Source organism: Plasmopara halstedii (genome assembly GCF_900000015.1).
Source record: "Plasmopara halstedii genome assembly, contig: Scaffold_113, whole genome shotgun sequence".
In the NCBI taxonomy this organism is placed as follows: Eukaryota; Oomycota; class Peronosporomycetes; order Peronosporales; family Peronosporaceae; genus Plasmopara; species Plasmopara halstedii.
Window position 1 is genome coordinate 24044 of NW_020187034.1, and position 22403 is coordinate 46446.

General features: G+C 39.4%; 8 protein-coding genes across 8 annotated transcripts; 5 read left to right on the forward strand and 3 right to left on the reverse strand.

Moving 5' to 3' along the window:
* Positions 1-660: 660 nt before the first annotated feature.
* Positions 661-1413, forward strand: PHALS_00478 (Predicted Ca2-dependent phospholipid-binding protein; the record flags this gene model as incomplete). The annotated part of the gene is made up of 1 exon (XM_024716656.1): positions 661-1413. The coding sequence occupies one exon, from the start codon at positions 661-663 to the stop codon at positions 1411-1413; it is 753 nt and encodes a 250-aa protein (XP_024572522.1).
* A 215-nt stretch (positions 1414-1628) lies between these two features.
* PHALS_00479 (tetratricopeptide repeat-containing protein) lies at positions 1629-3829 on the reverse strand (the record flags this gene model as incomplete). The annotated part of the gene is made up of 2 exons (XM_024716668.1): positions 1629-3716; positions 3797-3829. The coding sequence occupies 2 exons, from the start codon at positions 3827-3829 to the stop codon at positions 1629-1631; spliced, it is 2121 nt and encodes a 706-aa protein (XP_024572523.1).
* A 67-nt stretch (positions 3830-3896) lies between these two features.
* Positions 3897-4736, forward strand: PHALS_00480 (hypothetical protein F443_18872; the record flags this gene model as incomplete). The annotated part of the gene is made up of 1 exon (XM_024716679.1): positions 3897-4736. One exon carries the CDS (start codon positions 3897-3899, stop codon positions 4734-4736), a length of 840 nt encoding a protein of 279 aa, XP_024572524.1.
* Positions 4737-6702: 1966 nt separating this feature from the next.
* PHALS_00481 (phenylalanine 4-monooxygenase) lies at positions 6703-9749 on the forward strand (the record flags this gene model as incomplete). Its single annotated transcript, XM_024716690.1, has 17 exons — positions 6703-6753; positions 6831-7155; positions 7216-7313; positions 7377-7475; positions 7541-7792; positions 7864-7947; positions 8006-8089; positions 8150-8203; positions 8271-8444; positions 8518-8645; positions 8718-8732; positions 8789-8819; positions 8875-8901; positions 8965-9039; positions 9099-9350; positions 9408-9541; positions 9599-9749. 17 exons carry the CDS (start codon positions 6703-6705, stop codon positions 9747-9749), a joined length of 2034 nt encoding a protein of 677 aa, XP_024572525.1.
* A 92-nt stretch (positions 9750-9841) lies between these two features.
* PHALS_00482 (uncharacterized protein) lies at positions 9842-11746 on the reverse strand (the record flags this gene model as incomplete). Its single annotated transcript, XM_024716701.1, has 1 exon — positions 9842-11746. The coding sequence occupies one exon, from the start codon at positions 11744-11746 to the stop codon at positions 9842-9844; it is 1905 nt and encodes a 634-aa protein (XP_024572526.1).
* Positions 11747-12197: 451 nt separating this feature from the next.
* Positions 12198-12842, forward strand: PHALS_00483 (thymidylate kinase; the record flags this gene model as incomplete). The annotated part of the gene is made up of 1 exon (XM_024716712.1): positions 12198-12842. One exon carries the CDS (start codon positions 12198-12200, stop codon positions 12840-12842), a length of 645 nt encoding a protein of 214 aa, XP_024572527.1.
* Positions 12843-12875: 33 nt separating this feature from the next.
* On the reverse strand, positions 12876-14372 carry PHALS_00484 (Protein tyrosine phosphatase CDC14; the record flags this gene model as incomplete). The annotated part of the gene is made up of 1 exon (XM_024716723.1): positions 12876-14372. One exon carries the CDS (start codon positions 14370-14372, stop codon positions 12876-12878), a length of 1497 nt encoding a protein of 498 aa, XP_024572528.1.
* Positions 14373-14500: 128 nt separating this feature from the next.
* Positions 14501-21802, forward strand: PHALS_00485 (FOG: Ankyrin repeat; the record flags this gene model as incomplete). Its single annotated transcript, XM_024716734.1, has 4 exons — positions 14501-14841; positions 14899-20756; positions 20816-21688; positions 21744-21802. 4 exons carry the CDS (start codon positions 14501-14503, stop codon positions 21800-21802), a joined length of 7131 nt encoding a protein of 2376 aa, XP_024572529.1.
* Between the last annotated feature and the right edge of the window lie 601 nt (positions 21803-22403).

Here is a 22403-nt window from a genome sequence, read left to right on the forward strand (position 1 = left end):
ATTGGTAATTTTCCGATATTACCATGTGGTGTGAAGAAAGGTTTCAACCGTATACGTCACTGCATAATTGTATGGTCCAGAGTAATTTTTCCATATTATCTGTAAAAATTTCATGAAATTTTCATTGTAGCTTTAATTACCCGAAATTCAAATAAACAACTCTACACTTTAAGCAAGTATAAAGTCAAAAAGACCCACCGTCTGTGCGTTAGTAAAGCGAATGCTACAAATTAAAGCTTCTCTGTGCAAAGATCACGACAAGTCCATCGTATACACCCTCGTTGTTCCAAAAGAGTTTGATAGATTCGGTCTAGATCCAATAATAATCATTGATCATGTTGACATACATCGCAAATTGTGAATAAAATGAACAGCGCGATCGAAGTGCCATGCGGTGACTTTATCGGTTGCTGTACAGTTGTGGTAAGAAATCATGTCTGATATGGATTGACGACTAAACAAACGTCGAGTGACCGACAGTCCATTGTATACATGTTGAAAAATTGCAAGGTAAAAGTCCGTGAGTAATTCGTCAGTAAATTCCGGATAGTAATAGTAATTTGTATACTGTTTTCCTACGAGAAGGCAACATACGAAATGTGTTACAGCACAACACAGTGTCAGTCGGTCCGAATCTGGAAAGACGACGGAATAGACAGCATGAGCGGCATGTACACGCTACAGGTGACGCTAATGTGCGCAGGTGATTTACCATCCGGTGATTTTGGATTTATGGGCATGGGTGGCAAAAGCGATCCGTACGTGGTGTTTAAATTAGGGCGTGTGAGCCAAAAGAGCTCCGTAGTGCAAAATAGTCTCAATCCACGCTGGACACCAGCTGAGACGTTTCAATTTCAAGTCGATCGACCCAAGGAAAAGTGTCTGGAAGTTCATGTGATGGACTATGATCGTTTTTTAAAGGATGACTGTATTGGCAATGCTAACATCGCTTTAGCTCCGTTTCTTGAGAAGAATCAGTCAGAACTTGTGTCATACGAACTTGAGGTACCACCGAACTATGACAGACAAAAACGCAAGTCTGTTCTATTTCTCGAGATTAAATTGACGTCAAATGAACGTATTGATCAAGTTCTTGAGCTTTGGGAAAATCAACGTTTTCATATTGTCAAAAAGTGGACAACTGATACGCTCATTTCAGGCTCAACCGAACGCAAGCGCTGGAGTTCCGTTACAGATGCCAACATTTCATCGAATGTCTTTGAAGAAGTTGCACCAAAGGTACCAAAACATTTGATAGCTGAAGGATGGACTCTTGATGTGTCTCAAGGCGATGATAATGGATGGATCTACGCGCCGTCTTTTTCAGGACCGTGGCAAAAGGACCCTTTCACACTAGCTATGGTCCGACGACGCAAGTGGATCAACAGATGCACAGCTCCCGATAATCAGTGAACAAAGAGAACAGTAAGTAGTAGTAATGAACAGTTTAAATGTTCATTTGATTCTAGTCTGAGTACAGAACGAAAGAGCCTGACTAGAATGAATATAGTGAGTGTTGTGATGAGTCTAGACGAAGTTTTTGATCTTTAAGAAAGAAAAACTTCACTTTTCGCCATGATTCTATATGCCTAAGCACTTCGTTTCTTACTTGAAATTATGTCGAGTGTTTACGCGAATGCCTTGCTCCACATTTTCTTTTCCTTGTCAAGCTGGCGACGCAAAGCAAGCTTTAGACGCTCATCGAGCTTAAGAATAGCACGATCTTGAGGTGCGAGAAGCAGCGCAGCTTTGACGTCCGCAGCTGCTAGCTCAAGTTTCTTCTCTTTCTCGTACGCCATGGCGCGGCGATAAAGTGCCTTGACGTTTTTAGATTCCAAAGCCAGCGCTTCATTGCAATTCGCTACTGCTTTCGAATAACTTTCCAATTTGAGGTAGCACTGCGCAAGATTCAAAAACAGACTGAGCTTAATCGCGTTCACTTCTTCCTTGTCACCCTCCGACAAGTCAAAGAATTTCGACGCATGAGTCAAAGCTTTGACGTAGCGAGCAGCGGCGTGTTTGAAATTACCATCTCGGAAAAGCTCATTACCTTCGTCTTTATTTTTCACCACCATACGCATGCGTTCCGGTTTCTTTAGCTTGCGAGTATCGTGATCATCATCACCCCCTTCGTTCTGACGTTCGAGTTCAGCCTTCTGTGATTCGTTTTCAAGATGCTGTTCAAACGCACGTTGGTCTGCCTCGACAGCTGAAAAGTAGTCTGCACAAGCAGAACGAATTTCCCCTTCGATTGACTCGTGCTTTGAGCGAATAAAGTCCAACGTAGCAGTCTCTGATTCCTCCGAGTAGATCCAGTCCTCAGCAGCATCCAGGAGTGGGTTTAACTTGGATAAATCGAGCTTGTCTCCATACTTTCCGCTGCTCTTCGATCGCATTTCATAAACAAATGACTCAATGGCATTACGCTCATGAGCGATTGCAGCCAATTCAGCATCACGAGCTTGATACGTCTGCTCCAGCGCAACAAAGCGAGTTAATTCTTCCGTATCCTCGTGAGTCTCTAAAGTTAGCGTATCAGGTGCAACCACCACTTCACTCGAGTAAGCAGCACCGAGAGCAATGGCCGTGGTCGAATCAAGCATACGACCGATTAAATCAGCGTTACGTTGCTGCTCAGCAGGAAAAGCGGCAATGATGGCTTCCTGTACAAACGGAATTCGAGTCCCGCCACCAACAATTTCTACTGACGCAATGTCGGCACTGGCAACGTCTTCCTTAGCCATTGCTAAAGCATGTTGGACCATCTCAGTCACACGGTTGCGCTCAACAACACAGAGCTCTTCAAAAGCGTTGCGAGAGATCGAGATGTTAATATCGTTCTCAGGTGCAAGGTTTTCCACCGTCACACTAGCTTCACCGATAGTAGACAGCAATTTCTTAAGCTTTTCGCATGCCTGATATAATCGTTTTCCCTCCTTCGAATGAAGTGAGATGTCTAGCTGGTGGTTCATTTGAACATCCTTTTGAAAGTATTCAAAGAGTCGACGATCAAGTGTCTCGGCACCAAGCTCGACATCACCTTCTGTAGCCAACACCGTTTCACCCTCGGACGTCAGCTTAACAACTGTAACGCTAGTACTGGTGTGGCCCATATCTACAATAGCAATGTATCGAGGAGTTTCCATTTCAACGTCACCGTCACCAGATACAGGAACTTTCACAGGGTGTTTGCAATGAAAACATCGAGCTAGTGCTGCATCACGCGAAATGATTGCCAAGCTAGAAATGCCAGCAATTTTACCAGCCATACGAACTGCTTGTTTCTCCTCGTCACCCCATACCGACGGTACAGCCAAAGTCATATGAAATGGCTCGTTTTCTAATCGTTTCTTCATCTGCGTCGCTAGATCAGCGAATAGCATACCAGTCAGTTGTTCCAATGTGAAACTTGTCTTCTTTCCATTCGAGCCATAGTCCACGATTACCACCACGCGACCCGTCTCGTCTACTTCAAAAACGGGTTGAGGACCAGGTAGGCGCTCAAGCTGGCGTTGAACGTCCGCTAGTTTCTTGCCGACAAGTCCCGATAGAAATCCAACTGTATTGCTCGGATTTGTACTGGTTGAAAGTACAGCTGACTCGCCTAGCAGACGTTCTTCCCCTTTAAACGAAACTAGAGTAGCTGTTGTCATGCCACCGAGTTGATTAAGCACCACGTCACCATTGCTTTCAGCTACAACGCATCGTTGCGCACCCTGTTAAAGAAAATTTCAATTAATAAATCGCAACACTTTGTCATTTCGATGCTATTGCAAGGTAGAAGAACGCAACATACAAAGTCGACGCCGAAAACGCGTAGATTCGCCATTTTGAAAATCACGAGATGAAAGTCTCGAAATCTCTATTTCAGGTAAGCCACATTAATAAACTGTGCTATGAGTTTGGATGAGCGATTGATATTGGTGCTACAGTCTTTTAGTAGAGGTGGTGCTTCAAAGGAAGAGCAGGAGTATACAGCAGAGCTGTTGATTGCTGCTACAGAGGAGGTGGATCAGAATCGAGAGTGTCTTGTCGAGACAATTATTGAGGTGTTAAAGGAGACGGACTTTGTAGACACAAGTCAATTACAGCCGATTGCAGAGCAAGTTGCTAGTGTTGTGCTTGGTAGTGAAGACGACGATAATGAACAAAAGCACGAGGAGTTTATTCGGAGTATACGCAAAGAACGTTTAGAATCGCAACTTGCTATTGGCAAGAGTTGTCTTGTCGTGCTTGAAGAGGATGAAGCTTGGCACCCAGCAAGAATTACTAGTCATATTGACGAAAATGATGAGGATCTTGTCGGCAACGACCGTCCGATAAAATTGGAAATAGAGTTTATTGAGTTCGGCAAGAAACAGATTGTTCGAGAGGATGAAATTGTGTTGGATGAAGACGTTGCTGATAGTGAAGATTCTGGAAATTCCAAAGGTTTATGTGAAATGTGTGAGCGACCAACGAAACTGACAGCACACCACGTCATACCGCGAGTTACTCATGCGAAATATCTCCGTAAAGGGTATACAAAAGAATTTTTAAATTTCTGTATCATGATTTGTCGTCAATGTCACAGCAAAATCCACGCAGTTGAGGACAACAAGACACTAGCACGTGAGTACAATACGCTTGAAAAAATTATGCAACACCCAGAAATCATCGCCTGGGTCGCGTATGCTAGAAAACAAAAAGCACGAGTTATCCCAAGGAAGAAAAGTAAGTGGCCTGTAGGTAAGTGAAATCTTAGAGTTGGGTAGATTATATATATGTATATGCTAGGAATCAGAAAAACGGGATTCCTTTAGGCGTATCTAATATTAATGGATTGATCATTGCGTCAAGAACTACATCAGCAAAAGCTGAATTCTATAAATTCCCGCTCATTTATCCGTGGTGTTTCAAATGCACACAATGACTTATGACAGAACAATTCGAATGGCAATTTTAACGGAAAGATTACGTTTCACCGTTGAAACCACAAGGCATACAAAATTTCTTACTATCTCAGCGGGTGTTGTTTGTAATAATTCTGTCGGATCGTCACCTTTCTCGTCAAACGGTCGGTCTAACCTCCTTTCAAACAAAGTAAATGCTGTTCCACACCAATGCTTTAAAAAATGTGACCTCTACTCCTTTCTAAAATACTTTGTATCGATTCTTTGCCTCTCCCGATCTATATCGGATACTTTTTATGAAATCATCTGAAAAAAAACTTTTGTGACTGTAGATATCGTCGGTATGTCTTCTTTACTAGCATCTGATCTGCGTACTGTCAAGTTCTTCTTTTCATCTTCATTATAAAACTTTTTAATATAGTTGTCAAAATTCTCCTCATTTTTTTGAGTAGCTCGTCTAACAGTTTCTTGTCAGTGGGAGATTTTGAGGCGGACTCTCAATTCCTTTTCGCTCCAGAAATTGTACTGATTCTTCCATGACTTTATCAGCCATTTCTTGACGTCTTTGGTTTAGACTTCCACGTTTTTAGCTTGCGAAAACTAACCATAACTTTCTACTTTTAAACAACACAATTGAATTTACTAAAGAAAATTTCAATTGAGACTTCTGTTGTTTCATATCAATGTATGTCCCAAAGACCCCAGCTTTATTTCTAGTTTCTACATTTTCTTGATTAAAAATTCACGGCAGCAGAAGTAGTGAAGAGCATATTAGCAACCTTCTAGTTCGCTTTAGTCTTATTTTTCGTGTTTTCGTTTGGCATAGCGCTGACAATTTCGCCGCAGACTTTCATTGCAAACTGCGCAATCAGATCAAGTTTTGCTTAGCTTTGTTTATTTCGATTATAGAATCTAACTGATCATAATGTTCCAACGTTATTGATACCAGAACTTGTGCATATGAACTGCACACAGAAATCGACACCTACCATGTATTTATACGATCAGCAGAGTGTTCACTGGCCGATGTGGATCCGTTTCCAACACCGACTTGATGAGCTGATATCTGTTAATCCTCAGTCATCAGAAACCAAATTGTTGCTAGTAGTTCTAAAATTTACCCTAGCTCTTTGATGATCTATCGATTACCGAATTTATAATATTTCTTTTTTTTTTTGAATTACTATCAAGATTTTATCTTTCATCAGAGCATATTTCGAGAACTGATAGCAAAGTTTTGGCTATCAGTTCTTGAAATATGTTTTGATGCTGTCGGTTTTAATGACTCGGCGATTCTACGCTATTCATCATAGGTTTCTGTCTTCCTGATCTAAAGGTAGAACCTTCAAACTGAGAGTATAGGTCATACTTTGCTATTCGCGTAATTATTAGAACTGCAGGAGTACCCTAGCATAACGTACTCTATAGGCAAATCAAAGGATTAGTTCAGTCGATAAACCCTAATAGGGAGTATTAACATCATTATACTGTACCTAATACGAAATCATAGCACTTCACCGTGGTACTTTACGCATCCTACGGACAACAGTGTAACGTGTACATAGCCCACCACCGCTTCCCAAACTATGACAAGCAACTATCAGATCAAGTTTTGACTCATATAGCTTCAGAACTGTGCGTTTCAGAGCAGAACTTTCAAGAAACTTATTTTTTAGAAAACTGGAGACTACAAAAAACCTTCAAGTTCTTACTTTAAAAATTATAATTTTTTTCATGTCGACACAGACGAGCCAATTAGCATTGCGTCTGAAATCGACATAATTTCTCAATCCGCATTCAACACGTCACGATGCTACGGACTTTGTCCCACACTTTCTGCGTTCATCATGGCGTACATTATGTAATCTAATCACTCTTAGACGCTTACAAGTTCGTATATACTTTCTAATACATAAATTACTTTTTGTTATAATGCAGGCAAACTCAACCTCTAGGACGATGCTTATGTCTTCGCTCTTGCAAAATCGAATGCGGATATTAAGCACATTACGTGAAGACGATAAAACGTCGATATTACTGCAAGTAAAAGATGGTCCAGGTGCATTACAGGAGACGCTTAAGTTTTTCTGGAAACACGACGTCAACATGACGCGGATCGAGTCTCGTCCTTCTAAGGGCCAAAATATGGATTACAACTTTTATATTGATTTTGAGGGCAAAAGTGGTCAGGCTCATGTTGACGAGCTGATTACCGACCTTCAAGGAAACTGTTTGGACGTCATGGTATTGAATGATAAACAAGGTCATTTAATTGCCATGATCTCGCTGGATTGAATCTTTTTACTGATTGTAGTTTGATTAGTTCCATGGTTTCCTCGCAAATTGCACGAGTTAGACCGTTCGGTTGCCAATATATTGGACGCTGGAACTGATTTGGAGTCCGACCATCCAGGATTTAGCGTACGTGGCTACAATGTACAAAAACGAAAGGATGAAATGACGTTCTGGATTGTATCTGTGCAGGACAAAGAGTATCGGAAGCGTCGCAATATGTTTGCAGAAATTGCTCAAAAATATCACCAAGGGGACCCAATTCCTCGTCTGGAGTACACGCAAGATGAGGTGCATATTATGGGATTAGCTGAAGAATGGTCATACTGAAGTTTGAGCTCGTGTGTCTGCATTAGATCAATACGTGGGGTGTCATATACAATCGAATGAAAAAATTGTGGAAGCGACACGCGTGCGATGAATTTAATTACATCATTCCGCTGCTTGAAAGCAATTGCGGATACGCCGAGAATAATATTCCGCAGCAAGAGAATATTTCGAATTTTCTCAAAGAGTGCACGGGCTTTACTTTGCGTCCTGTTGGTGGTTTGTTATCGTCGCGCGATTTTCTGAATGGTCTCGCATTTCGTGTATTCTTTTCGACTCAGGTGCGATATACCCTGGATTACGTTATAACTTTTTGTCGTAAGAAAGTTGACGATTAATCGATACTTTGTAGTACATTCGTCACCATTCGATGCCGCTGTATACGCCAGAGCCCGACATTTGCCATGAACTTATGGGTCACGCCCCAATGTTTGCTGTACGTTTACAATCCACTGTGCTCATTCTTAATTAACAGAAACTAATCGTATCAACAGGATCCCGACTTTGCAGATTTTTCGCATGAAATTGGCCTCGCCTCTCTTGGAGCATCGGACGAAGAAATCCTGCGTCTTGCTACGGTAAGGTCTATTTGCAATTCGAATTCTATAACTAACTTGCAATTATTTACATCTGGACAGTGCTATTGGTTTTCCGTAGAATTTGGTATCATAAAGCAGCGTGGTGAATACAAAGTGCGTAACCAACTTCAAAGTGAGGTATACTTTGAAAAATTTATAAGTATTAAATTGTCTCCTGCAGGCCTATGGTGCTGGCCTACTTTCAAGCTTCGGGGAGTTGGAATACGCTTGTGCTACTGATCGGACTGCAGGCAGTGAGTTGCCTGAATACCGTCCTTGGGACCCTTTCTTGGCCTACAAGCAAAAGTATCCGATCACAACCTATCAGCCTGTCTACTATGTTGCTAACAGTCTGGTAAGGATAAAGCAAGCCAATATTCTTTTGTAAGACTGACCGACGTATCCATGGGATGTGTGGACAAAATTAGTGTGAAGCGAAGGAAAAGATGCGTGTTTTCTGTGAAGACTTGAAAAAACCGTTTCAAGCTCGTTACGATCCCTACTCTCAGACAGTTTTGATTGACCGTGCGGTCCAACGCCAGGAATTGCAGCCTTTGTAGAGTTTGGACGCTTTTTTTGCTAGTGACATTTGTAATTTTTAATGAGTTGCCGCTAAAAACAAGTTTAGAAGGCTATATTTGAGGTTGGGGTATATGCTGTGAGGACGAGGACTGAGACTTTATTCATCTTGTCTAGCAGTTGTTTTGAAATTCTGGTCACAGAGCACAATGTTCTCGTCTCTAGTTCTAGGAGACGAATGTGGCTCTGATGCAAGGAAATTTCAGTCGACTACAGAACAATGGATGCGTGAAGTGAGTTGTTCACAAAAACATAAGGTTATTGCATCATTATTCATTCGTGAATTGAATGGTTAGGCTCTTGATAGCCGGGTGATCATTCAAGAATTAAAAACGCAGAATGAAAAACTCCAACGAGAGGCGTTCAGACTGGTGCGAGTTTTGTCGATAATTGTGTGATGTTGAGATGCTGAAGTGTTGATTTATTGTAGAACTTTAAAATGAACATGATGTATGAGAGTTGTGCAGACCTTAAAGTTCTGGATCGCCTTGGAGACTTGATGCAACGCAAGATGCAGGAATATCAATCAAGTCAAGTAGCGCGCAATGAATTTGCTTCAATGAATGCACTTAATGCGTTAAATTATCCTGCGAAGAAAAGCGGCTTGGATGATGAAGGTTTAGTATCCAGCCCAAGCAAATTTCAGGATGGTGGAGCTCTTCCAGGCAGCTACAAAGGCCAGGTGAGTTAACATGCGTCGTATGTGAAAAAATCTCTCCGTGACTGACTTTCATTTTAGACACCTCGAGAAAATTTCCATCGAGTTCGAGTTTTTGAAGCTGAGGAAGCGAAATTACGAGACCAGCTTGACATTTTTGGGATTCCAAAGTTGCAGCAGCAGAAGGCTGGAAACTACTGTCCAACTCAACAAAGGTAGTTCTATGTATTGCTATGCAGCGTCCACAGTATCTAAACATCTTTGCAATACAGACTCGGGGACACAATTGACAAGCTACTAGTATCTGCAGAAGAGGCAAATTCACCTATGAAAAGTGCGAGGCAAGAAACGCAACGTACGTATGGACGCGCGTCTATGGGCCATAGCACAGGAATTGTTGGGTCGAGTAGAGTCCAAAGTTAATCCAATGGATAGCTTTTACAACAAAGTACATTGCTTACCCGACATTACTCACTTGTTTTATTACCTCAACACAACCTTTTACAGACATCAAATCATTCAGCTTCTTGAGCCATCTGCAATGCTGCATCAACTACATCCTGATTCGAGGCATATTTTCCAAACCTTTTCTCGTCCAAGACTTGCTCATTTAAAAAAGAAGTGGACGTCAACTCTTTTCGTGTCTTGTCTACTAAAAGAACGCTGTCGCTATTGGAGTTGCCGGCGTCCACAAATTGCGTCTTGTGGAGAATATAAGCAGAGAGCACAGCTTGAAAAAACGGTGTTGCAAGTAACTTGTCCAATAAAAAATGATCGCCCTTATTCTCAGCTAAAAGAATTTGAAATCGAAGATGTCCTGGCGCTAGCGTCTCGTAAATGTTCCGCCAGGATTCATCCCGCAGCATCTTCGGCGCGTAAATAACACGACGTGCAATGTCAGGATCTTTGATTCTCTTTGCAAATGACAACGGGAATGAACGCGGCGCGTTTATAAAGATCTTGTGATGTACATTTAGCGAGTATTCATCATTTTCGAATAGAGTCGAAGTTGGAGAGTTTGCAGTCTTGCACGCATTTTGCAAAACAGGAGTAGGGAGGTCTGTACACATGTAGCGCGCGACAATCTCATGGATACTTCGTGCCAGTACAGCCCGCGTGTCTTTCAGTCGCTGGTATTCTTTGTTATCCATAACGTAAAATTGAAGATTCTTCCAGTAATGGGTCATATATTGCACATCACCTGTTGCAGTATCGATAAGAAGTACACTTGTCACAAGCAATACAATGATCCATCCAAGCACATTAGACGACACTGCACGGATAAGTACTCCAAGTATTAGACAGCCCAAAGCAGTCTTGAGAGCTGCAGCTCCTAATGGCAACGATCGGTTGTAAGCTTTGCGTGGTGGAAAGCGATAGATGAGATCACGAGCACTTGCCAGAAACAAAAGACCTGGTACTTTGAAAATAAAACGAAGTATAGAAGCTAATAGCCACACAACGTGTAGCGGATTCTTTGACAAATCTTTTACACCCAGCAGTGTACTTGTGGAATTAATGTCCTCATCTCGCAGTTTCCAATACTTTAATAATGCACAATAAGTCATCATCTTGCGTTTTAATTTGTGCATTGCAGGATGATTTGAAGTGCGAAAATGAATCTGCAAATTCTCTTCGTTCATTGACGCACGTTGTCGTCGAGAGAAACAGTCGTCATGTATATTCTTAGCACAACAAACATGTAATGTACGCGTTAAACGCAACATTTCAATCTGAGCAACAGTCAATGGCGGTAACATTGTTAGCGACGCACGCAAACGAGCACTGAAGTGTTGAGTGAATTCAGTTGGATCCTCTGTAAAAATTGTGACATCTCGATCCTCAAGCAATACCGGTGCACCATAACGAATACCAGCGTATCGACGCACGTCTAAAAAACTTGCAGCCGAGCAATAGTGCACAGCCACAGGCACCACAAGAGCGCGACGATAAGAAGCAGATCGTAAAGCAGTGGCGATCTGAAACACGACACGATTAAGTGGCGCCTTATTTGGGCTCTTCGACATGGGAGTAAAGTCCACAAAAACGCCCATTTTGTAGTCGATTTCGTCCATACTGACACTTTCAAGGTTCATTTCATCAATAAGATTAGCGCGTCTCTCCATTTCCATTAGAACTCTAGCCAATACTTTATTCATATCGGTAGTATCTGGAATTGTACCAACTAATGGCGTAACGTAGTCTTCAATCAGTGTTTTTTCAACAAATGATGGCACGCGACGACGCCATGCGAGTGACCGATCGATAAGGTATATAACAGGCATAAACTCGTGCTTTTCATCTTCGCGAGAAATGACTTTAAATTCCATAACATGTGGAAAAATAGCATGAAGTAATGAAGAGCGTAAGCTGCGATTGCGACGCTGTGGTAATGCGCGCTTGGCTCGTAATGGCCACATAGCTTTGCAAAAAATGAAAGTGTTGATATGAGAAAGATGGCGAAAAGAGCACATGATTCTGTCGGCTATCTGACATATTGAAGCCTGCCGAATATGATTCCGATTGATCTGATTTTCCTGATCAAGATGACTGCAGTATTACGTACCCTGTTAAAATGATAAGCTATAGCTCGACAGCTTAATAGTGACACTCCGTGCATCGACAAGGAAACAAGTGGGACCCCTTGACACGCAGAAACGCTTGAAGTCAAACTGCATGTCTCAATATTGTAAAATCAGTACTATCTTAAATATCAGTAGTGATAGTACTAATATATAATAGTAATTTACAGAGAAATGAGATAAATATAGTACTTTCTTATCACGTGTGTGTTACATGAGATCCAATCGCATAACCTATTTCAGTAGGTTACTCTATCTGTTTGAATTTCCATTCACTTCGCTACTTATCATGTCTAAACGCGGTGTGTTTCTCCTTTTCGAGGGCGTGGATCGCTGTGGTAAAACGACGCAGACCAAGATGCTTCATGATGCGTTAAATGCCACCTCATCTTCTCCATGTGCTACTTTATTACACTTTCCAGATCGTAGCACAGCCATAGGCAAAAGTATCCACTCATACTTGACAAGTTCAGAAGCCATGGATGACCATGTCATTCATCTTCTCTTTTCAGCCAATCGATGGGAAGCAGCTCGTAAAATTGAAGCTCTTCTTGCTAGCGGTCGACATCTTATCGTAGATCGCTATTCATTCAGTGGAGTAGCATTCTCTGCTGCCAAGAGCGGGATGTCTCTTGATTGGTGCTGGGGACCGGAGATTGGTCTTCCTCAACCAGATGCCGTTATCTTTTTGGATGTACCAGTTACTCAAGCAGCTAAACGTACTGACTTTGGTCAAGAACGATACGAGACTCTCTCTTTTCAAGAACAAGTGTACTCTCAGTTTCAAGAACTTATGAAACGTGTAACCCCAAAGTGGCATATTGTCGATGGAACGGGTACAATTGCTCAAGTGCATGATCAAGTCATGAACATAGCACTTGAAACCATTGAAAAGAATACTCACTTACCAATTGTATATTTTGATAAATTGTAGAAAACACATTGAAAACTAAGTTTCGCAATATTATTATAAACAATTTGATGTTTCCAATTGTGTAACTTTTCGATGAACTCCAAGTGGGACATTTGAAGTTGAACAAGTAATACTTGGTGGTTGATGAAGAAATTTATGCATTAAAGCAAAGTCAACACGTGAATTCATTCCTTCAAGAAAGCGAGAAGTTCTTCGATTGCCAGGATTTCCTTGAGTGACTGGACGACGTTGAAATTGAGCAATTGTTGTGGCTCGAGTTGGCGAGTTTGGACTTTCAAAACTTCGACTTGAGACACAATTTGTAAGAATTGATTCCATCCTTTTTGTATCTCGAGCACGAGTTCCTAACAATGCTAAACGACCAAGTCGAATTTTTCCAATTTTCATATGTTTGGAATCTGTTGAGATTGAAGAATTGAAATCATTTCGAGAAACACGAATATTTTGTTGAAAACGTTCACCTTCTATTAACATTTGAGATTCCAATTGATAAAGAAAATGAAGATATTCGTTCGAAAGTTGACGCGAAAGACAGAAATGAAGCCAAGAGTGTGCTTCTTTAGCTGTAAATGTCGAATGTTTCATCAAAAAACATCCAAGGCATGTAGCAGTAACGATATTTCCAAAGTCTTTAGAACTATCGATAGCAATCAAACCTTGTGAATTCTCAAAAATTTCAAGAAATTTCATTACACTTTCAATTACTGATGATATTGAAATGTTGATTGTTTCAACTCCAAATTGAACACTTTTACTTGAATCACTAGCACGTTTGTTGAAAGTAAGGAGAAGACTTACATGATATTGCTTTAGACTCGAAAATAATGGCTCACATTGAACACTCGATTGCAATTCTTCTGTTTGAAACATCCTTTCCTCGTTTTCTAATCCACGAAAGACAAGAAATCGATTCGATATAAATCGAAAGTCAAATGGATTACTAGTCTGTTTGAATGAAAACGATTGATCGAAAAGGTTCATTTCAAAACCTTTTGCAATTCCTTGTAACGATTCCAATAAATCAGGTACTCCATATACATTCGACGAAAGTGTTGAAAATCGAGATGAAAGATGTTCAAATGGAGCCAAAGCTTCGTGTGGAGAAACGTGAAGATACATGAGTCGCCATCGGCAAATGAAATGTATTGCTTGAATCTCTTGCCAAAGATATCGTCTTAAGAGATAGAAATATTGCACATTTGATGCTTTCTTTTCAGTCTTTTGTTCGTGATTAACATCATCTGTCATTTGATTTAAATGTGTCGTTAAAAAAGAATTGAAAGCAATCATGTGGTCTATTCCAAGATCCATTTCCTGACTTGGAAGTTGTTGATTCAGTGATATAAACTGAATGCCTGGTATTGTTGGAAAATAACGTCGTTTAAACGATCGTTCGATGTTTGAGAAATCGTCTTCGCTTGTCTTTGAACGATAAATTGAGCAAGTTGGTTGGTCTCGAATAAGTAGCAAATAAAAACGTCGTGGATAGAACTCAATAGGAGCAGGTGGAAGACCAGATCGACGCTTCATTTGGCTCGATAGATTGAGAGATCGATGAATCATGAAAACATTATTACTCTAAAGCTGGAAAAGCTAAAAATACGAATGTACCTGATCGAAAGTAGAAACAGTTTACGACTTATGTTTTCATTCGAATAATGTCGAGCATTGGTCTCTTGCATTCAGAGAAACATGGAAGAAAGTCGAAGAAATACATTTTTCAGAGCTATGAGAAGGAGATTAGTGATAGAATTGTTAACATTCCTTTACGAAAGAAGGCAAAGAAAAGAGATGGTCTTGAAAAGGGATCTAGATCAATGTATTCCAAGCTTACTTCGCAGTATGAAGAAGCTTTACGAAGACAAGATTTACAACAGGTCTTATGGATGATTACAAATGGTGACATATCTCCTGATTACGAGACAAAGGATGGAGATACAGCACTTTTAGCTGCTATTGCGACAAGAGATCGAGATACGTTTGCAATTCTAATGACTAGGTAGGTCAAAATTCAAATTCTTGTATCAAATCTTATCAAATTCTGAATGCTTGACAGTGGCATTTCAATTAATTCGTCAAATCGAAAAGGATATACCCCGTTAATGAAAGCTATTGCTTTAGCTGTATTACGACATCCATCTAAATTTCAGTTAAAGAATCAATCATTGATATCAAACAATAAATTTGAAAAGAAGCAAAGTCTCAATTGTAAGCAATTTGACAACGAGATGATTGCGATGGTGTTGGCTTTTAAACCAAATTTACATCAAATGGATCAATCAGGTAAAACTGCCTTCGATTGGGCGCGACTTACAGGAAATACACAAGTTCTTGAATGGTTATCTCAATGTCAAATTGAACAACCTTTGACAGATCAAAGTAAGGAACGAATGACACAATGTCAAAAGATTCTCACGTATCATAACGAGTATCTACAACGTATGGAAGAGCTCATTGCTCCTCAATTTTTTAATGAAAAGGACTTGATAGAGTTTTTAAAGTCCATGACAATAACATTGTCAGAATTTGAAAAAGCTCGTTCCGATTTCAAGATACTTGACAAGTCTCAATTACCAATGCACAATTTTCTTCAGATTGAAACACAACAAGGTTGGACACCATTAACGAGATGTGCAGCATTAAATTATAATGATGGTGTTCAGGAATTACTGAAATTAGGTGTTGAACTCCATTACGAGACAAAACTTCGACATACTGCAATGACATGGGCTAGTTATTGTGGACACGAAGCTGTCGTTTTAACTCTTCTTCAAGCTGGTGTAGATGTGAATCAACGAACACGCGAAGGTAAAACGGCTTTGATGCATGCAATTAGTAATTCCCAAGCTCAGATTGTGCACCATTTACTTCTTGCAATACGAGATGAATGTTTTCCAAAGCGATTATTCCAAACATCAATTGAAATGAAGACAATAAAACATGAAGAAGACAATAATGAAACGATAAATGGCTTGCAATCTATTGAACTCGAATGGTATACATTGTTTCTAGAGAAGATGCAGTGGCAGGATTCTATGGGTAAAGATGTTTTGATGTTAGCCAAAGATGCTGTTGAGCAAGCACAGAAAGATAATTATGATATTCTTGACAATAAAAAGAAAATTGACGCTGCGACTCAAGTATTGAAGCAAGTTAAACAAGCTATTGAAGAAGCTCAAGCGTATCAAGTGTATAGTGCAAAACTCGTCGATCGTACCGAAGTTACAACATGTTCGAATGAAAATTGTCAGTTTATTGCTACGAAAGATATGATGCTAGCACACGAGCAATATTATTGTTCAAATGGAATGGTAAAATGTCGTTATTGTGACTTGAATGTTTTGATGGATGATAAATCTCGTCATGAAGTTGAATCGTGTTCAATGCGTCGTGTATCATGCATAAATTTACAATATGGATGTCAAGAAAACGTTGTGTATCAAGATCGAGAACATCATGTGAAATATTATTGTCAGAAACGATTGGTCAAGTGTCGTCTTGATTGTGGTTTTCTTGGACATTTTGACACATTGCACAAACATGAAAGTTTGTCATGTCCTTTACGAATTGTCACTTGTGCTCAAGGATGTGGTGCGACCTTTCCATCAAATCAAAGCAAACATCATGAACGAGATGAATGTTCACAACGAATTATTGCATGTATTGGGGAAAAGCAATATATTGGATGTGGGGAATTGATAAAAGTCGACGAGATGAAAGCTCACCTTACGACATTGTGTCAATATCGAAAAATTGCATGTAAATGGGCTTTATATGGTTGTAATAAAGAGATTGGTGGGATTGTTCAAGCTCGAGAATATCACGAAACAATTGAGTGTCCATATCGTTTAGTATCTTGTCGTCATAATTGTGAATTAAGCGGTCAATTCGTCGCATGTTTTGCTGATGAACACTATCGTTGGCAATGTCAACTCGAACCAATAATTTGTTCGAACAATTGTCGCAATGAAGTGACGAATGAAGTTTTACAAGTACCTCGATATTTACAAAGACTTCACTTTAATTGTTCTTTGAGACAATTCCATTGTCCATTAGATCTTTGTGGAAAGTCTATTCGAATCTACAATACAGAGAGAAACAATGTGAATCATGATGAGAAGAATTATTGGTCCAATAACATGACAATATCTCGACAAGTTATGCAGCATCGTATTGCTGCATATGATGCATTTTTCACTACTTTTCAAACATCACAATCTCATACAAACGAACGAATGTTTTCTTCTCTTCAAATTTGGCTTCAAAGTCTTTATCATAAACTAAACGAAGATTCGAAACATCATCAACTTCAAATGGAAAAACGAGCACAAATGTGTCGTGTCTTGGCCTTTGATTTCACAACTTTTACATATCAAGTTGAATATTCCGACAATTCACTTGGTTCATTATTTCTTCAATACTGTGATTATGATCTTGTTAGTAATCAAGACGAGACTTCCGTTCTTTGTTGTGGATTATTAACAATGGAATCTTTGAATATGCACATTCAAACGTCATGTTGTCATCGTTTGATTCCTTGTCCATTAAACTGTGGAGAGCAAATTTCAATCAAAGATACTGATGTACATGTAAGTCAAGAATGTACGAATCGTAATGTGAAGTGTGGATTAGGATGTGGAGAAATCATGGCATTTGCGTTACTTTCAACACATGAAAACGATTCTTGTGATCTTCGATTGAGAAATTGTGAATATTGTCAAAGTTTGGTATCTTGTTTGAAAACTCACTTTGATAAAGCATGTCAACATAGACCACGAGGTTGTCGACTTGGTTGTTCAGATCAAGTGACGTGGGCAGAGCAAGAGAAACATGAAATGAATCGATGTTCAAAGTATTTGATATCATGTTTACTTTGTAAGAAATTTATTTGGAGATCTGAGCTTAAAGTTCACGACGAAATGGAATGTTCATTTCGATATGATGGTTCTTGTGATAATAATTGTGGTGAAATATTACGACAGAATGAAAGGAAGTCTCATCTTCTTAACGTTTGTATCAATCGATTAGTTGAGTGTTCACAATGCAGCGAACAAATCAAATTTTCATCTTTATCTTATCATCAAAATTCTCTTTGTTCTCAACGAAAAGTTTATTGTCAACAAGGATGTGGAGATCAATTTAAAGCAAATGAAATGGAAAATCATGAGAAAGAATTTTGTTCTAAGCGTCTTCAAAAGTGTTTCAACAAATGTGGAATGAAACTTTCCATGGATGAAATGAACAAACATCTTCATTCAAGTTGTGCACTACGACTTTTATCATGTCCAACTGGATGTCGAGAAGTTATCGTTGCATATTTACAACACGATCATTGGAAACATTGTCGTCATCGTCTTGTTCCTTGTGGTGTTGGTGGAAAATTGTGTCTTCGTCCTCTTGGTCTTTGGCATCAAAAGAATCAACTTGTTCAATGTGCCATTCATTCTGAAACTGCGCTTTTCTGGGCTATTCACTCCCAAGATTTGGATTTGACGAGCTATTTCTTACATAATATCGATGCGAGAACTGTAGTGAATGAAGAATTTACAATAGGATCATCACCTCTTGGACTTGCAGCGTCAATCGGAAATATAGAATTGATTTATCTTTTGCTTCGATTTGGAGCAAATGTGAATTTTGAAACATCACGTGGTCGAACACCATTAGCTGAAGCTTGTGTAGCACAGAATATCGAAGTTGTTAAAGTTTTAATTGAAAATCGAGCAAGTGTGACGTATACGAATCGATACGGTCGAAATCTCAAGCAATTGATTCATGATTTTGCTCAATTGGATTCGATTGTTGTAGATTCAAAAGCTCAAGAATTGAAATGGAAAGAGATTCTTCATTTACTAGACGAACAGGAAGAATTGGAACAAGCGCAACGAAATCTTTTTCTTGCGATTGGATGTTCAAATTATGAATATTTGATCAATTTATTAACCTCCTCTTCCAAGACATCAAATCATGAGCTTTTGTTAGCAAGTTCAATGGAAAATCTTGTTGAGATTGTTACTATGAAAGAAAAGATGGTTGCATCTACTTGTAGTGAATATAATGAAGCTATTACAGATTCAAATAACTTTAACAATACATTGGAAAGTATTCGTAGTCGAGTTATTGAAGATACCAATCAAGTAAATGATTATTGTCGTCAATTACAAGAAGTGAAGATAGCAGAAGAACTGTCGGAATGTTTTTCAAATACATTGGAAACAAATATGCTTGCAATGCTTCGTCAGATTTCAGCGCAAGAGATTGCAATGATCGTCAATTCGAAGATTTCATCCGAAATCTCATTCATCATATTGAAAACTGTCTTGATATTATGTGGTTTTGGTCACAATATCAACTACACGAGTTCTCAATGGTGGGAACTTGCCCAAGCACTAGTGATGGATCGTAAATTATTGCGTCAATTGCGTCAATATCGTCAACAAATCATTTCTTCAAACGCTAAAACTCAAATTCAAGTTGAATGTTTTTCAAAACTTCCTTCATATACTCGAATGAAAGAAAAGATTCAAACGTTTGGTTTTGACTTTGATACAAGACAGAAAATTGAGATCCAAGACGTTGAGAATAAAAGTATTGCAATATTAGCAATGTGGATTATTGGTGTTGAGATGGAATGGCAAGCGAAAGAAAAGCGTCAACTTCTTTTCGAAGAAAAGGAAAAACTCGAGAATGCACTTCTTGTCGTCCGTGCAAAGCAAGAAAATTCCACATTGGAGGCTCAAAATGCGACACAATCGCTTCAAGATCATCAGGATGATCTTGAAAAAGCTCGAATTCGGAAAGAAAACGCAATAAATGAGCTTCATGTAGCTAAAAAGCAAGTGTTTTTATATAAAGTGTTTACGTTTGTGGCTTTAAATGGTCACACTCCATTCACTTTTGCTTGTGCAGTAGGAAACGAAGCAATTGTTCATCTCTTGATCTCATATGGTGTTTCAAGTGGATTCCAACTTCCAGAACGAATTCTTTGTGCTTCTTTCATTCAAGCATTTGTACGCAATATACAATTTCGAAAGAAAAGTTCTCGACAGCATTTAAATGAACGATTTTATCAAAGAAAGACACATCAGAGTGTGATTGATACTTGGAAACATAAGATTCTTTGTTATCGTCAAAGTCATCGTGTTGCAATACATGAAGCTATTATAAATGGACATTCAAAAATTATTGCAATATTATTGTCGAATGGAGCAAAAGTCTGGCAAAAGTCTTATGTACTTCCTCAACGCAGTTATCCTGGATCTTATCTTGAAAGTATTGCACCGTTATCAAAACGAACATATAAACTGCGTAGTCCATGGATATTGCAACCTTTGGGATCAAAATTTAATGTATTGAAGGCTCAAGAGAATGAAATTGATCTCAATAATTCAATGACTGTGATTCAGACACTTCAGTGTGCACTACAATACTATGACAGTCAATTATTTCTTGGATCGAAAGGATGGGACGCTCATGAAACGGTTTACTCTAGTACAAAAGCAATTGTGACTAAGGAACTTTGTCATGTCGAAAAGTGTCGAGTAGAACGACAGAAAGAGCTTGAAAGTCATAAATTGAAATTATTGAAAGTCGAGGAATTGCAGAAGAAACTTATTGCTCTTGATATTGCAATAATGGATCGAAATTTTCCAATTATTGCTCAATTACTAGATGATGGTGCGTATGCAGATTATGAGACAAAAGATGGTGCGATTACTGCGTTGATGGCTGCATGTATGGAGGAATGTTATGTTAGAAATGCTGATAGAAACGATGTATTAGCAGTGGAATTTCTACTAAATCGGACTACTAATTGTCCACGTATAAATTTTGAGAACTCGCGTGGATGTACCGCATTAGAAATAGCAGTATCTTATGGGACATTAAAATGTGCTCAAGTGTTACTATCGCGAGGTGGAGATATTAATTATGTCACGCAATTAAATGGACGCACAGCATTATGGTAGCTGCAGAAAGTGGCAATGAGGCGTGCGTACACTTTTTAGTAGCAAATGAACATGTCGATCCTTTTTTGCAAGATTTGCATGGAAAAAGAGCATTAGACTATGCACGCACAAAAGGGTTTGTAAAAATTATGGGTCTTTTAGAAGCAGCAATGGGTAATCGACAAACTCGTGTCGTGAGTACAATTTCGGGGTTATATGGTGTATGTAAATGGGGATGTGGTTATATGACTCCATTTGAAGGACATGTCGTTCAGGAGTCCCAAGTGATACGAACGACAAAGCCCCTTGAAGACCATGAACAACATCATTGTCGTAAACGTCTTGTAACTTGTCCAAATGACTGTCATCTCACTAATTTATGGGCTGAAGAACTGGAAAAGCATTTGTACGATAGTTGCGAGCGTCGTATAGTCACATGTACGAACCAAAAATGCACTGTACGATACTTATTTCAAGATCAGTGGAATCACTTAAATAATGAATGTCAATTTCGTGTGGTTCTATGTGACTGTGGACAAAATATGACTTTTAAACGTCATGTCGTGCATACAAAGACAGAATGTTCAATGCGTCGTGTCTTCTGTCCATTACAATGTGAAGAATCATACGAGAAAGAACGATTTGAATATTTTCAACTTCGATGGAAAGATGTCAAAGTTCATATAGCACAAGAATGTCCACATCGCAATATACGATGTCGAAATGGGTGTACGATTCAAAAGTTAAGAGCAAAAGATCGTACAGTTCATGAAAGTACCGAGTGTTTACTACGTCGTGTCAGTTGTACATGGGGCTGTGGAGAGACTATATTTGCTAAGACTCAAAAGTTGCACGAACAAGAGGAATGTGTACGACGGCGACAAAACTGTCCGTATCGTTGTGGGTGCATTCTTTCTATATTAGAGATGAAAGAGCATATTTTGACGAATTGTAGTCGTCGATTGGTTGAATGTCCGCTACATTGTGACCGTCGAATTTCCCTCCATATATTAGAGAATCACGTAGCAAACGAATGTTGTAAACGTAGTGTTACATGCGTACAGTGTCAACAAGTGGTGATAGAAGAAAATCGTACGACGCATCAAAAGACAGCCTGTCCATATCGTGCAACATCGTGCATATTGTGCGGACAGACAAATTTAGTGTACGCACAAATGGGTCAACATCGAAGTGAGGAATGCAAAATGCGTAGTGTAACATGCAAGTACCAATGTTATGGGAAAGTATTAGTCGCTCATGAAAAGGAATGGCATGAATTGTGGGAGTGCGCTTTGCGACCAATTTATTGTCCTCTTGGGTGTAGCAAAACCTTTCCTTGTAATACATTAAAGAAACATCAACAAGTGTGTACAATGCGCTTTGTCGTGTGTGGAAATGGGTGTGGTGAAGAGCTCCGCGAGAAGGATCGAATCGATCACGAACGGCATTATTGTAGTATGAACAAAGTGTATGGCTCTATGTTGCGCTAGGATGAGGGTCGATATTGGCAATCCTCTGCGAGAGGTGAGGCGATTGAGTCGCAGTGGGTCTTGAGGCTCTATATTTTTGGGCTGTATTTATCTAAATAACGTGGAATTTATTATCCCGTAAGGTT